At 41.3% G+C, this 16,631-nt stretch overlaps 1 protein-coding gene across 5 annotated transcripts in view; it reads right to left on the reverse strand.

The window, feature by feature from the left end:
* TEC (tec protein tyrosine kinase) overlaps positions 1 to 16,631 on the reverse strand; it is a 155,439-nt gene that overhangs the window by 10,177 nt on the left and 128,631 nt on the right. For all 5 annotated transcript variants that reach the window (XM_018049428.1, XM_018049429.1, XM_005681594.3 and 2 more), the window contains exons 9-14: positions 12,104 to 12,158; positions 8,024 to 8,103; positions 6,363 to 6,496; positions 2,656 to 2,730; positions 1,728 to 1,899; positions 1,389 to 1,605 (exon numbers count right to left, since the gene is read on the reverse strand). In XM_018049428.1, the coding sequence (XP_017904917.1) occupies positions 1,389 to 1,605; positions 1,728 to 1,899; positions 2,656 to 2,730; positions 6,363 to 6,496; positions 8,024 to 8,103; positions 12,104 to 12,158 (733 nt within the window). The remainder of the gene's footprint in view (positions 1 to 1,388; positions 1,606 to 1,727; positions 1,900 to 2,655; positions 2,731 to 6,362; positions 6,497 to 8,023; positions 8,104 to 12,103; positions 12,159 to 16,631) is intronic.

Here is a 16,631-nt window from a genome sequence, read left to right on the forward strand (position 1 = left end):
GTGTCCAACTCTTTGCGACCCCAAGAATCGCAGCACACCAGGCCTCCCTGTCCATCACCAACTCCCGGAGTTCACTCAGACTCACGTCCAACGAATTGGTGATGCCATCCAGCCATCTGATCCTCTGTCGTCCCCTTCTCCTCCTGCCCCCAGTCCCTCCCAGCATCAGAGTCTTTTCCAATGAGTCAACTCTTCGCATGAGGTGGCCAAAGTACTACTTTAACAGGAACTAACAGTTCTACCAACATACTGAAAACAGACACACTGGGCAATAATAGGCAGAGAAGAAAAAGAGAAAGAAAAAAGAATGGAGGAGAAAGGGAGACAGAATAAGACAGAGGAAAATCAAGAAGTGTCTCTATCATAATAATTTAGAACCAGTAAAAGATTACTGATATTTTCTGGAGTTATTAACATGGCCCTCCATCTCTTCCCAATGAAGAAAATGAACCGAAGGATTTTTGTTATATAATAGTTTCTGCTTCTAGTCTAGAAAAGACCTTAGTATTAAGTCAAAAGATGAGTCAACCCTTAACTTACCCATTTATCACCATATGCAAATTATCTCACTTCTCTGATGCTAATTTCCCTATATAAGACAATGGTGCTCAGAAAATCTGTTATCACTGGCTACCTCATGAGATTCTTGTGAAGATCAAATATCAATGGAGGGTTATTAACTTGGAAATAAGATCACTGTAACTATATATACTACATGTATTAGATTTAATAAGATCTTTCTGTTAAAACTATCAGGCAAGTTAAATTTATCACATTTAAAAATAATGGGGAAATACTGTTGAGAACAAAACTTGGGTATGAATAAATTATTGCTTGTCTGCTGACAAAGCTATGGTTTTTCCAGTAGACTAGTCAAAGCTATTGTTTTTCCAGTAGTCATGTATTGATGTCAGAGTTGGACTATAAAAAAGCTAAGCACCAAAGAAATGATGCTTTTGAATTGTGGTGTTGGAGAAGACTCTTGAGAGTCCCTTGGACTGCAAGGAGATCCAACCAGTCAATCCTAAAGGAAATCAGTCCTGAATATTCATTGGAAGGACTTATGTTGAAGCTGAAACTCCAATACTTTGGCCACCTGATGCGAAGAACTGACTCATTGGAAAAGACCCTGATGCTGGGAGAGATTGAAGGTGGGAGGAGAAGGGGACGACAGGGGATGAGATGGTTGGATGGCATCACAGACTCGATGGACATGAGTTTGAGCAAGCTCCAGGAATTGATGATGGACAGGGAAGCCTGGCATGCTACAGTCCATGGGGTCACAAAGGGTCAGGCACGACTGAGCAACTGAACTGAACTGAACTGAACTGCTGACCCAGATTACAAAGGAATTTGGCCAGTGACAGGGAAGCAGGTGGTATGATTACCAGGTCTCTGTGGATGAAGCTGTTTCTCTCCAGGTACTCCATCCCTTCACACACATCTTGACACATGCTCAGCAGAATATCTCTACTGAAATGGCCTTGTCTCTGCCGGAGGAAATTCAGAAGGCATCCCCTCTCCATGAACTCAGTAACAATGTAAATGGGTTTCTGCTGCGTGCATACACCATAAAGTTGTACTAACTTCGGGTGTGTCAGTTTCCTGGGAGGGAAGTTAAGCATACAGAGAGTTACTGCAGAGAAAGAAACCACCAGGGCTGTTAGCTGGCGAGGGGCCACTTCTGAATACAGAAAGGGGAACCAGAAAAAAACACAGAAACTTACATCATCACTTTAGCTTCTTCTATGAAGTCTTCCTCACACATGGCACCTTCCCGAATAGCTTTGATGGCTACTTTGTACTGAGCTCGCCACTTGCCGAGCCTCACCACTCCGAACAGTCCACTCCCCAACTCCCTCATAAAGGTCAGCTCTGAAGGGTTAATCTCCCATTTTTCTGTGAGACAGAAGGAGAAAGTGGTTAAAGTTTAAGCCGGAGAACACAGTAGAAATCAGTGAGAAACAAACTATAACCGAAGTCAATCTAAAAATTATACAATTAATACTATTACTGGTAAAACAGAGAGCAGACTTGCAACCTGCATGTAAACTACAGAAGGTGGCTTTCTACTCTCTAGGACGATGGACCCATTCTCAGCTGTCACAATAAAAGCAGAGTGAACTGAAGGAAAGAAGATGCTGCATAATCAGCTAATAATGGAGCCTGAAAGTTAAAGGTGCTCTTTTTTTTTTTTAAAAGCAAATACCTCCTCCTTTACCATTCTTCTCCTTCAGGATTTTTTTTTTTCAAGTCCATCAAGTTGGAAAGAGTTTAACCTGTTTGAAAGGCTTTCACCAGTAGCACAGAGACAATCAAGTTGGATCTCTTCTCTGCTAACCTCCATCTTTACATTCCTGTGAGTAGCCAACCAAGCCTGGTGAGAACCAGGCAGACTTTGATATAATTTAGAAGTAACATGGTAATGCTTCTTTTTCACAAACAGGCAGGTTTTTTTGTGTGTTTTTTTTTGCCAAATAATGAATAATGATGAAAACAGAAAACTTAGGGTTACTACAGCTATTAAGTATAATCATCTAACATTTTAGACTATAAAAACAGCTCCACTATGTGCAATCCTACGCATCTAAACTGGCCTTGTGATAACGGGTTCTTTACAAGAAAAATTACCCACACAACTACAAAAGGAGTTACCGTAGCTGAATCCTGCAGTAGTTGGTGCATTCTTCCCCTTTGTGCTAACTGGGTACCGCAGCCTTGTGACAAGTCCTAGAAATCAAAGAAAAGTATTGCAATTGAATTCACTCTGAATCATTCCGCATAGTAAAACACTAAACTAGAAATTCACCACAAAATTCATTCCTTTATTCACTTACTGCTCATCTTCTGTATGTACATACAGCCCTGTGCTGCTGCTGCTGCTAAGTCACTTCAGTAGGGTCCGACTCTGTGTAACCCCAGAGACGGCAGCCCACCAGGCTCCCCCATTCCTGGGATTCTCCAGGCAAGAACACTGGAGTGGGTTGCCATTTCCTTCTCCTGTGCTATATGCTGGCAAAAAGTAAAGGAAGGAAGGAAGGAAGATGATCCTATGTTGTCAAAAGCAAGTCTGTGTGCCTGATGCACAGTGAGGCCAAACAAACCAAAATGTCAGAGTTCGGAGCAGATAAAGGTTTATTGCAGGGCCGAGCAAGGAGAATGTATGGCTTCTACTCAAAAGACTCAAACTCCCCAAAAGCCTTTCAACAAGGGTTTTAAAGACAGTGCTGTGGGAGGGGATCATCTGATGAGTGATTAGTTATGGACCTTCTACTGACTGGTGGTAGGTAACAGCGTGATGTTTCAGGAATCTCAGTCATCAGCCTTCTAGTTCCAACCAGTCTGGGGTCTACCTGCTAGTGGTCAGCAGGTAGTCACCTTCCTGCACCTGGATGGGGGTCTTAGTTTCTTCAGAGCAACTCAAAGGTATGCATCAGATTGTTATCTATATACTTTCAGGAGGAACTAGGAGTCCGGTAACTCTAATCATGAACTGCTTGAGCCTGTCCTTGGGATTTCAGGGGAGGCTTTTTTTTTTTTAAACAAACAAGAAATGGGAAACACACAGGGGTTTTTGTACCCAGGAAGGCCCCACAGGGTTCTACTTGGTTTCACTACTGAGTTGACCATTTCATATTTTTTAAATATACATATGTTTTTATTCATTCAACATTATTTTTTTTAATGCAGTGTTTACCAGGCACCATGCTAGCATACTGTCTTTGCAAACACTTTAAAGGATATTTAAAGTTAGTTTCCAAAAATTAGTATCAATTATTGTATCATGTTCTTTCCCAGTATGATTTGAATTATAAAATGGAACTACAGTAGTCTACTAAAAATTAAAGTGATTCACCTGACATAACTCTGTATTTGTAATCTCAGCATAAAAACTGGACTCTATAAGGAGGGAGATGGGAGGGAGGTTCAAGAGGGAAGCGACATATGTATACCTATGGCTGATTCATGCTGATGTTTGGCAGAAACCAACAAAATTCTGTAAAGCAATTATCCTTCAATTAAAAAATAAATTTAAAAAATAAAGCATTTAGTAGAGAAAAAAAAACAAAAAAATTGGACTCTACCACATTAACGATTGGGAATACCAGCTACTAAAAATCAGAGATGTACCTTAAATCCTTTAACTTAAGTTGCTTAAGTACTAAATAAGAAATCCCAGGTATTTCACCTATAGATACCTTGTAGCACAATGTATTTTCTCTAGTATACCATATCTCATAGTAATTTAATATTCTCATGTACTTCTCTGTCTCTCCCACCAGATGGTGAGATTAATAACATCTAGTTCACCATAGTCTCCCTACAGCCTGACATAGCTACTGGTATGCAGTAGGCATTTAATACATGTTTCTGAAATGAATTAACTGAGATAATGATGAAGAATAAAATTCACACAAGAACAAATAGAAATGGGGGAATGTGAACACTGAAAAAGAATAGAATAAAAGATTTTTAAAAGTTCTTTGGGGGATAAGTTGATATGAAATTTGTTCATCAATATTAAACACAGAGTTGCTATATGATCTAGCAAATCCATTCTTAGGTAAGTACCCAAGAAAAATGCAACATGTTCCCAGGCAAAAACTTGTACACATATGCTGATAGCAGCATAATTGAAAACAGCCAAAAGGTGGAGACAACCCGAATGTCCATCAACGAATGAATGACACCAAACGGATAAACAAATCCACACAATGGATGATTATTCATCAGCGAAAAGGAATAGAGTACTTATAGAGGCTCTGACATACTATACTCAAAGAAGTTAGTCACAATAGACCACATATTGTATGATTCCATTTACATGAAAAATCCAGAACAGGCAAATCTGTTGAGAGAGAAAGTAGACTAGTGGTTGCCTAGAGCTGGACTGGTGGAGTGGGTTGAAGTGAAGTGAAGTGAAGTCACTCAGTCGTGTCCGACTCTTTGCGACCCCGTGGACTATAGCCCACCAGGCTCCTCTGTCCATGGGATTCTCCAGGCAAGAATACTGGAGTGGGTTGTCATTCCCTTTAGGTGGCGACTATAAATGGGTTCAAGATTTCTTTGTGGGGGGTAGTAAAAATGACCTTAGATTATGGTGACAGTTGACACAACTCTGTAAATTACTAATTTGTGAACATATCATACAGATGAACTTTAGGGTGTGTAAACTATATTTCAATAACTGTTTCTATCATTATCTGAGAAAAGTAAAGAGAGTCAAATAGCAACAGTCTTGGCAAAAGCCTTCAATAAGATATCCAAAGTTAATTTTCCATAAATTGGGTTGGATGCTTGGCTAACCTCTACTCAGACCTTTGAAGTCAAAAGCTAGAAACCTCTCTGTTTCATCCTGTGGAGCCTCAATGGGCAAAACTGTGGCCTCTGGTTTTGTTTTTGCTGTTTGGTTTATTCCCATTCAGTGGCAAGTGTAGCAGAGATTCAGGAAGATGGGAAACTTGTCTGGGACACTATTACTCTAGTCTCTAGAAGCCTCTAACACAGACCTAAACCCAAGCTGTTCATCTGGTGGCTTCTGTGACAACTCTGACACAGACATATGTTGAATTTTAGCCCGGTACTGTTAAAGGAAAAAAAAAAAAATTCAATGACACTGTCACAGACAGCTGGTTCGGCAGGCTTCATTCAGCACCACTGTGACAGGTATTGGGACCACAGCAATGGGATTTTAGAATAGGGGAGAGAGACGGACTCAACTCCAAATACAGCATGGGCAAGCAAAAGCTTACAGCCAAGGAGAAGAGTGGGGTTCAGTGGGTGAAAATTACTACAAGAAACACCAGTGGAGGGAGGAGTGAGGATGGTTCTAGCTAAGCCAATCTAGCAGGAATCTTGCAACAGATTATTCTCGCTGAAGATAAGCCAGGATGCCTGACAATCACCCAGGGGATGACTGGAGATGAGGAACTCAATCAGATATTGAGGGTGCTTAGATATATATCAGATCTCAAGGGTAAGAGGTTCTGGTTAAACTGACATAGCAGGGTTATTGCTAAAATTGGACTTTATAAGAAAATGTACTGATGGACCTAGGAGATGGTTCCAGAGCCTAAAGTTTGGTCAAGCAAAGAGTGTTTGTCAGCACCAAGGGTATAAATCACAAAAATGTGAACATTTGCCACCTACAACAAGAATAACTTGCATTTAAAGGTCAAGACTGTACTTCTTTAGTCATTATTTCTGATTTTTCTTTGTATATATCATTTCCTTAATATGCAATCATTTTAAATCAATGACATTCTACAACTAATTACAATATAAAATTGCTCAAGGAAGAACTCATCACAATGTCTAATTATTCTAATCATATTTGAAATAGGTTTTAACAGCTCACTTACCTGCTGCATTGTGCTTATGATATTCAATAATCTCAGGAATTGAACCAAAAGCATGTTTTTCTGCCAGATAATACTTCTTTGGAGATGTCATTGTTTCCTTTATATGGTAATGCCTGAAACCTGAGGAACCCTCGCTGTAACAAAAATCCAAATGTGTTAGAACTAAGTTGGAATAACATAACTTCACTTGTAAAATATTTTCTACCAGGGTCCCTACATATAGCCCCATCTAGTCTCCAACACAAATTTTATTTTTCCCCATGTTCTTCTTAGTTTTACCTTTCAAATTAGCAGATGAGATTTAAAGTGGTCACTGATAACATCATTGATCTCTTGCATGAGATTGTGGAAAAGAATTTCTACCAACTCTTTACTAATAAAGTCTTAAAATAGCAATTAGCTGGCTACTGCTTTTTGTCCCTGCTATTGATGTTACAAATGTTCAGAGGACCTCTAAAAGTGAATAAACTGAACTTATAAAACATGGACAACTTCTGTTTCAGATATCTTTCTATAACACAGATCTTGAGTCATCTGCTGAAAGTCCTTTTCAGAGAACTCTTGCTGGTGTTAAGATAAAGCTCAGGCTTCACATTTCCTCCTCAGGTTCCCCTCTCCTCCCTTGGCCTATCTCTCCCATTCTACAATCTAGTTACAATACGCTTTGCTCAGCTCACCAAGTGCTCCTTCACTTCGGGGTCCAGCAATTTCCTGTGTCAGAAACACTTGTTCCCCTCCCTCCAACCTCCACCTGCCTCACCCATCAGGTCTCAGACTGGATGTCAGTAGGCAGTATTAATGACTAACTCAGATGTGTCTGGGCTATGTACCCCCGTACCCTGCCACACATACACTCTGCCCAGCACTCACTCATCTATACCAGCACTGCCTATTTGCTTCTCTGAAAGAAGCTCCCACCAGGCGACTGGAGGGCTGGTTCTGTGTGTGTTTTGCTCAGTGTGGGAGCCTTAGCACCTAGCACAGTACAAAGTAATTATCTGTGGAATGCTGCTAAGATTTCTGTGTGTGTGCTCGGTCCCTCAGTGGTGTCTGACTCTTTGTGACCCCGTAGACTGTAGCCAGTCAGGTTCCTCTGTCCATGAAATTTTCCAGATAAGAACACTGGAGTGGGTTGTCATTTCCTACTCCAGGGGATCTTCCAGACTCAGAGATCAAACCCGAGTCTCTTGTATTGGCAGTTGTATTCTTTACTGGGCCACCTGGGAAGTCCCAAGGTTTCAATAGCCATTCTCAACAAATACATATATAGAAAATGAGGGAAATTACTAGATATGAATACAAAAATGTTATAGACTTTACGGCTTCCTGGTGGCTCAGACAGTAAAGAATCCGCCTGCAATGTGGGAGAGCTTGGTTTGATCCCTGGGTCAGGAAGATCCCCTGGAGGAGGGCACAGCAACCCACCCCAGTGTTCTTGCCTGGAGAATCCCCATGGACAGAGGACCTTGGTGAGCTACAGTCCATGGGGTCACAAAGAGTCGGACACAACTGAGTGACTAAGCACAGCACAGCACATAGACTTTGGAAATCAAGTTCAGATTTTTAAATTCTGAATTACAGCTTATTTTTCAGGAATCCATGCAAACTATGTAAGAACTGTATTTAAAGATTCTGAATTAAAAGAGAGAGATATTACTTACCCCCTAAACTTTGTATAAAGGGAGACTGTGTACATGCCTGGTTGACTGGAATCTCTTACCATAAAACCACCTTCTTTATCCTAAAATCCAAGTTAAGAAAAATTTTATTTCAATCCAATATCAATGCCATACAGAAGATCCAATAACCCCATCTTATGAGTTTATGATTATTATCCTCTTCCCAGAAAATCTGGTTGGAGAAGCACAATTTACCAACAGGTAAGTCATCCACGTGACCTTTCACTTCACGTTACTGGACCACGAGATTAGCTAAAGAAAGCACACTCATAATTCCCCATAGTTGCAACTCTTCACACACACACTAGTAGGAGACATTTCAACAGGATAATCTCTCAGGGCCTTTTCAGAACTGACAGACAAGGTTTTGCAATTCCTTTACTTCCTGGACATTTGGGGAAACAGTTACTGAAAAAGGTATTTCTTAACAACTGGGTTTCATTTCATACATTTTTCATATTTGCTAGAAGTCCTGAATCCTAGCTCAATATCATCTTTGTCCACATAGCATTTTTCCTGTAAATATCTCAGTGCTCTTCATAGAAACATTTTTAAAAGTCCTTAATTCTCCTAGAAATCTATGTTAAATATCACTCTTTACAAAAGGAGAGACGGAAGCACAAGCAAGTTAAGCAGAGAAAACCAAAAGGCTGAAACATACTGAATGGTCAAAAGATAAATCCTCATCAAGTTCTAAGCCAAAGAGCAAGAAACAGAAGCTAGGAACCTCAAACACCTCTCCACCAATAACGCCACAGTCAGTCTCCATCACTGAACCTGCTTGGGAAGTGTGCCTAGCAGATGAAAATAAAAGTTTTTCCTTATTCCTAGGAAAGACAATGGAATGAAATAAAGCCCCCAAAATAAATCCGATAAGAACAATTAGGGACAATGATCATAATAATTTATTGGTCAGTAAAACTTTTTTTCCCCTGAGTTACTTAACATTATTTGCTTACGCAAAATTTCCTGGAAATGATTTCACTCTATGAAGCTGTTCCTTTTCTTTGCTGGAAGATTTTCTAGTAAAACACATTTTGTTTGTTTGTTCGCTTATTTTCCTTTGTTTTTGGCTGCACTGTGTGGCACATGAGGTCTTGGTTTCCCAACCAGGGATCAACCAGGTGCCCACTGCAGTGGGGAAGCAGAGTCTTAACCGCTGGACCACCAAGGAAGGCCCTAGTAAAACACACACTTATTGAAAACTTACTCTTATGTTATATGTGGACCTACTCAGTCCTCCAAACAGTCTTTGGAGGTGGGTACTATTATCCCCTTACCTGTTTACAGGTGAGGAAATGAAGCACAGAAAGGTTGGAAATTTGCCCCAGGTCAAATGGATAGTAAACAGCAGGGCCAGGATTTAGACCCTAAGCCTTCTAGGTACCCACTGCCCTACAGCGGCCTTTCACTGTGGAGCCACCCACAGAATGGGAAGAGAGGTGACATGTCATATGAATCAAGCATCAGTCGAGTTCAGTTCAGGCACTCAGGTGTGTCTGACTCTTTGCAACTGCATAGACGGCAGCATGCCAGAATTCCCTGTCCATCACCAACTCCCAGAGCTTGCTCAAACTCATGTCAATAGAGTCAGAAATGCCATCCAACCATCCCATCCTCTGTTGTCCCTTTCTCCTCCTGACTTCGATCTTTCCCAGCATCAGGATCTTTTCCAATGAGTCAGTTCTTTGCATCAAGTGGCCAAAGTATTAGAGTTTCAGCTTCAGCATCAGTCCTTCCAATGAATATTCAGGACTGATTTCCTTTAGGATCTCCTTGCAAACCAAGGGACTCTCGAGTCTTCTCCAACACCACAGTTCAAAAGCATCAATTCTTCGGTGCTCAGCTTTCTTTAGAGTCCAACTCTCATAGCCATGCATGACTAATAAAAAACCATAGTTTTGACTAGACGGATCTTTGTCGGCAAAGTAATGTCTCTGCTTTTTAATATGCTATCTAGGTTGGTCATAGCTTTTCTTCCAAGGAGCCTTTTAATTTCATGCGTGCAGTCACCATCTGCAGTGATTTGGAGCCCAAGAAAATAAAGTCTGTCACTGTTTCCATTGTTTCTCCATCTATTTACCATGAAGTGATGGGACCAGATGCCATGATCTTAGTATTCTGAATGTGGGACTTTAAGCCAACTTCTTCCCTCTCCTCTTTCACTTTCATCAAAAGGCTCTTTAGTTCCTCTTTGCTATCTGCCATAAGGGTGGCATCATCTGCGTATATGAGGTTATTGATATTTCTCCCAGCAATCTTGATTTCAGCTTGTCCTTCAACCAGTCTGCATGATGTACTCTGCATATAAGTTAAACAAGCAAGGTGACAATATACAGCTTTGACATACTCCTTTCCCAATTTGGAACCAGTCTGTTGTTCCATGTCTGGTTCTAACTGTTGCTTTTTGACCTGCATACAGATTTCTCAAGAGGCAGGTAAAGTGGTCTGGTATTCCCATCTCTTAAAGAATGTTCCAGTTTTTTGTGATCCACACTGTCAAAGGCTTTGGCGTAGTCAATAAAGCAGAAGTAGGTGTTTTTTTGGAACTCTCTGCTTTTTCGATGATCCAATGGATGTTGGCAATTTGATCTCTGAATCAAGCATGATCACCTGCTATTGCTCTCTTCCAGTATGGGCTTTCCAGGTGGCACTGGTGGCAAAGAACCTGCCTGCCAATGCAGGAGATGTAAAAGACATGGGTTCAATCCCTGGGTCCGGAGGATCCCCTGGAGGAGGAAATGGCAACCCACTCCAGTGTTCTTGCCTGGAGAATCCCATGGACAGAGGAGCCTGGCAGGCTACAGTTCATAGGGTCACAAAGAGTCAGACACAACTGAAGCAACTTAGCATGCATGCATGTACTGCTCTCTCAACATAAACTACAAGAAATAAGCAATAAGCACCCAACCCAACCAAACCTCAACTAGGGATATTAAGCAGGAGATAAAATGAGAAAGCACAGGTTTAAAAGAACTATTACTAAATAGAATAACTAGGTCATAAATTCAGAGAACTGTAGAGGCCATCTTTTAATACAACATCTCTGCCTTACAGATGTAAAAAACAGACTAGAAAAGTCACAGCTAGACTTGGATGGGTCTCCTTATTCAGTCCACTTAGCTTCCTCTAGACTAGATTTCATCTTGCCACTGTAATTCTTTCTAAAGTGCAAGAATTTTAGCACATTTCTAACGGCAACTAAATACTGTGTTAACACTTAATTTATAAAAGATAGCATGTAAGACTGATGTTAAAACGGTTTTAAAACAACTTGAGGCAAAGAAGAAAAATACATATAAGTACTAACATTAAGGTAGCAAATGATAAATCAGTAAGAAACAGTGAAGAAAATGTTGGCCATGTATAGCTATTATCCACTGTTATAAATCTGTTGACAGGAGTTTGAGCAAACTCCTGGAGATAGTGAAGGACAGGGAAGCCTGGCCTGCTGCAGTCCATGGGGTAGCAAAAAGTCAGACACGACTGGGCGACTGAACAATAGTGAGTTTTTTCCCCCCTTGAAAAACACACACTGGAGTTCTGATCCCTGGTACTTCAGAATGTGACCTTCTGTGGAGATTTACAGAGGCAATCAAGAGAAAATGAGACCATGGGGCGGGGAGCCCTATTTCTATGTGGCTGGAGTCCTTATAAAGGGGAAATCTGGATGTAGAGCCAGATATACACAGAGGGAAGAACCACAGGGAGAAAGGGAGAGAGGCCTCATTCAGATCCCTCCCTCACAGCCCCCGAGAGGAGCCCCGCCTACTGACAGCTGGATTTCAGGTTTCTAACCTTCGGATCCGGATCCGTGAAACAACAAACTCCTGCTTGTGGTACTTTAGCACAGCACTCAGTGTGTGGTACTTTGTCTACAGTAGCCCCAGGAAACAAATATAGCAGCCTTCACTTTTAAATGACTTAAAAAAAAATTTTGTACTTACATCATGGTATTTTTTTAGGCTTTGGTCACAGAGGTAGGTGGAATTACTAATCAGGAATTCATTTCAATTGATTCTGTGCTGGAACCAAACCCACAAAACAAGTACAAACACTTACCTCACTTCTAAGGAGTTGCTCGGCTTTGCTCCTATTCATATTTCTGCAATACCATCTGAACAGAAAAAGATATGTTTAAGACCTGAGGTATTTTAATTGTTCTCTTTTTTTTTTTAGAATTAGCAAGGCAATACTGCTCACCATTGACAAACAATAAATAAGAACAAGATATCATGCATATTCTCTATAAAACAGAAAACCACGAGTAACATTTGGATGTACATACTTGTGGACTTTTTCTACCCATATGTTTATAAAGACCCATATGTATGCTAACATTCTCATTTTCATTATTAAAGTGAGATCAAACTATACTTGCTGTATCAGAACCTGGATTTTTTCACTTAACAGTGTATCACACACATCTTTGCAAAGCAATATAGTTCACATTCTGGATGTGCCATAATTTATTTAAGCTCTTCTTTATTAGTTAACATAAAAATCATTTCTAATTTTTCACTATTATAATAACAGCAAGAATGAATTTTACCCCACAGACTCAAATATGCAGGAAATGTCACTACAATATTGTCTTTAATTCAAATTAAATCTAACCCCAAGCCTCCATCCCACCAACAGGCAGTAGATTTCATCTCAACTCATCATGAAGACTCCCCTAGTGAACTTCACAAAGGTCCCAAGTGTTGAAAGAAACGGAGCAAAACAGAAGAGGAGGCCTCCTGGGTCTTCCAGACGTACTGCTTCTACCACAGTCCTAACCCCTGGTAGCCTCCTCAGGTAGCCTCCTCAGAATTCCTGTAGGAATTCTGCCACAGCCAAGCAGTGGCGCCTGCCCTCCCTGCTCTGTGCTAAGCCCCTGCATATCAGCGCCCCTTTTAACCCTTAGGAAATTTTTCCTAAGGAAAGATGGATACTGCCATCTCCCACTTCATACTCAGAAGTATACCCCTTTCCTTGCTTTCTGCAGCTCAATCTCTCCATGGGACTATGAGCAAGTTGGCCAAAGAAGATCAACTCAAATTGTCTGGTTTATTTATTTTTTTGGCCGTGTGACATGTGGAATCTTAATTCCCGACCAGGAATCCATGCCCACACCTCCCACCGCCCCCACACCCCTCCCCGTGTAGGAAGCATGGAACCTTAACCACTGAACTGCTAGATAAGTCCCTCAAATTGTCAGCTCTACACTTGAGTTTTTGTTCTCCGTTGTTTTGTTTTAGATGGCCTTTTGTGGGCAGAACCCTCCACCAGTCATATTTCCTGAGGGTTCCAATATTACAAAACTTAGCTTGGCCCCTCTAAACACATGAAATTTTTTATCACTGTTTCAGGCTTTTATAAGAGGATGAGCACCTGCTTTTGGCCCAGCAAACACCACGAGACTGGCCAATACAAAGGCCTTTCCTGACTGAGGAAGAGAAAAATACAAAGAAAAAAAATATAAGATCTTTTTTTGTCAAGATTCTTTTAAGCAGTTGTAGCAGCCAAACACAAATTCTAATCTCAATACAAGCCGGTAACTTATTTTATTTGGAGCCTGAAATGATTAACCAGGCCTCAGAATTGTGGGTATTAAGATCTCATTTCTGTGGACCCCACTTTATGAACTGGGACCACATTCAACAAAGCTATAGTTCTGATCAATTTCTGAAAGCAATTGAAAAATGAAATAAAGGAGGAGGGGACTTCCCCATCTGTCCACTGGTTGAGACTTCACCTCTCAATGCAGGAGGTGTGGGTTTGATCCTTGATTGGGGAGCTAAGATCCTACGTGCCTTGCAACCAAAAAAAAAAAAAAAAAAAGAAACATAAAACAGAAACAACATTGTTAACGAATTTACTAAAGACTTTTAAAATGGTTTACATTAAAAAAAAAAAAAAAGGAGAACAGATTGGATTCTGCCTGTCCCTAAAGCTTTCTCATTGATAGAGAAAATATCTATCTTCTTAAAAACAGTCTTAAGAACAGTAACTGGAGCTCTCATTATGCATTATAAACCAGCAGGATCTGAAAGACTGAAAAATATTCTCTTAACTAATTGGAGAAGGCAATGGCCACCTACTCCAGTACTCTTGTCTGGCAAATCCCATGGATGGAGGAGCCTGGTGGGCTCCAGTCCATGGGGTCACTAAGAGTCGGACACAATTGAGCGACTTCACTTTTACTTTTCACTTTCATGCATTGGAGAAGGAAATGGCAACCCACTCCAGTGTTCTTGCCTGGAGAATCCCAGGGATAGGCGAGCCTGGTGTGCTGCCATCTGGGGTCGCACAGAGTCGGGACACAACTGAAGCGACTTCGCAGCAGCAGCAGCAGCAACTAATGAGAAGATCCAAGCCCATATTCTCACAGCAAGAGTAAACAATGGAGGTTTAGTCTCACATTCACATGCAAGTAGTCAGTAAAACTAGACTGTGGCTTTCAAGAGAAATTAGATGTAAGAAACTCAGAGGGAAAAAAAAGAGGTCCTTTCCTCACTTAGTATATTCAAGCTCCTAGGAAGGGATAAAGAAAATAAGGAAAGAAAAGGAATTCACAGCACAAATCCTGTTCTAAGCAGTCATTTTTATGGCATTTGCAGGTTCTCCAGAAAGGATGCTCTCTTTCCCTAGAATAGAAACTCTAAATAGACACTGAAGTGTATGTTGAAGGAAGGAAAACAGGAAGCAGTGATGAGCAAATCAAAAGATGAATCAACTTGTGGCTCTTGGTGAGTATTTCCTAACGGTTCTTTGTGGCTTCTTTGTCTCTTCTATGATAGCTGTCACCGGGCAAGGAGGGAGAGACAAGAGGGAAAGGATAGAGGGAAAGGATGCTGAACGCATCCTATGGGAAAGAACGATGCACAGGGTGGGAATGTGAGGAAGCACACATGGTGAGGAGGAGAGCTACAGCTCTAGGAAGCCAGCACGCACATCTCTCACAAGACTGGTACACAAATACTTACGGGAGGTCAGTTAGTTCCCCTTGGTCAAGGTACAATATATCTCTAGAAACAACATCCAGGATTTGTAAGTAATTTGTCATTCCCTTCTTGGATATCAAAACCCTAATGGGAATGAGGGTTTCAGATTGGCTAGTCACTTCAAACACTTAAAGGGACAGGACTTCATGGTGGTGTCTGAATAGAGGGGAAAAGTAGATTTAGGGATACTGAGTCCTTTCTGGAAAGGAAGGATCCTAGTCAAGCTTCTTGGGGAGGGTGGGCTGGGTAAATTATAAAAAGGAGGCAACAGGTATAAATTAACAACAAAAAAAAATGAAAACAACCAATCAATGAGCTATAAATCTTAACCAGTTTTCAATTTGGGTCTTGCCTTCTGGATCACCCTTGAAGTCTTGCCCTGGACTATTCCCGCCTAAGGGCCCTTGCATTTCTGTCACCTTCTTCCTTTAATGTGCTTCCATCAGGAACATATTCCTGACAACCACAGGGAGTCCAGTTTCTTTCCTGCAGCACTTCTGCTGGTTCTGTCTTCCCCCAACTGGGACCTGATGTAGAGGTGAGAACCAGGGTGCTGACACCCCAGGAGCTGTAGGTTGGCAGTCCTGAGCCCAGCACAGGGGACAACCATTGTCTAGGACTCCTCCTGCCCCCAAACAAACAGCAGAGGGGCTCTTGATTCAGTTCAGTTCAGTTCAATTCAGTTCAGTCGCTCAGTCGTGTCTGACTCTTCGTGACCCCATGGACCACAGCACGCCAGGCCTCCCTGTCCATCACCAACTCCCAGAGTTTATTCAACTCGTGTCTATTGAGTCGGTGATGCCATTCAACCATCTCATCCTCTGTCATCCCCTTCTCTTCCTGCCTTCAATCTTTTCCAGCATCAGGGTCTTTTCCAATGAGTCAGTTTTTCACATCAGATGGCCAAAGCATTGGACTTTCAGCATCAACATCAGTCCTTCCAATGAACACTCAGGACTGATCTCCTTTAGGGTGGACTGGTTGGATCTTCTTGCAGTCCAAGGGACTCTCAAGAGTCTTCTCCAACACCACAGTTCAAACACATCAATGCTTCGGCGCTCAGCTTTCTTTAGAGTCCCACTCTCACATCCATACATGATTAATGCAAAAACCATAGCCTTGACTAGACAGACCTTTGTTGGCAAAGTAACGTCTCTGCTTTTTAATGTGCTGTCTAGGTTGGTCATAACTTTCCTTCCAAGGAGCAAGCATCTTTTAATTTCATGGCTGCAGTCACCATCTGCAGTGATTTTGGAGCCCCCCAAAATAAAATCTGTCACTGTTTCCACTGTTTCCGCATCTATTTCCCATGAAGTGATGGGAACAGATGCCATGATCTTAGTTTTCTGAATGTTGAGCTTTAAGTCAACTTTTTCACTCTCCTCTTTCACTGTCATCAAGAGCCTCTTTAGTTCTTCTTCACTTTCTGCCATAAGGGTGGTGTCATCTGCATATCTGAGGTTATTGATATTTCTCCTGGCAATCTTGATTTCAGTTTGTGCTTCATCCAGCCCAGCATTTCTCAGTAGTATGAGCTGAAAGAGGGCATCAGAGGGCAGACAGCCTAAAACCACAATCACAGAAACTAGCCAATCTAGTCA

The sequence above is a fragment of the Capra hircus genome, chromosome 6 (assembly GCF_001704415.2).
Source record: "Capra hircus breed San Clemente chromosome 6, ASM170441v1, whole genome shotgun sequence".
Taxonomy (NCBI): Eukaryota; Metazoa; Chordata; class Mammalia; order Artiodactyla; family Bovidae; genus Capra; species Capra hircus.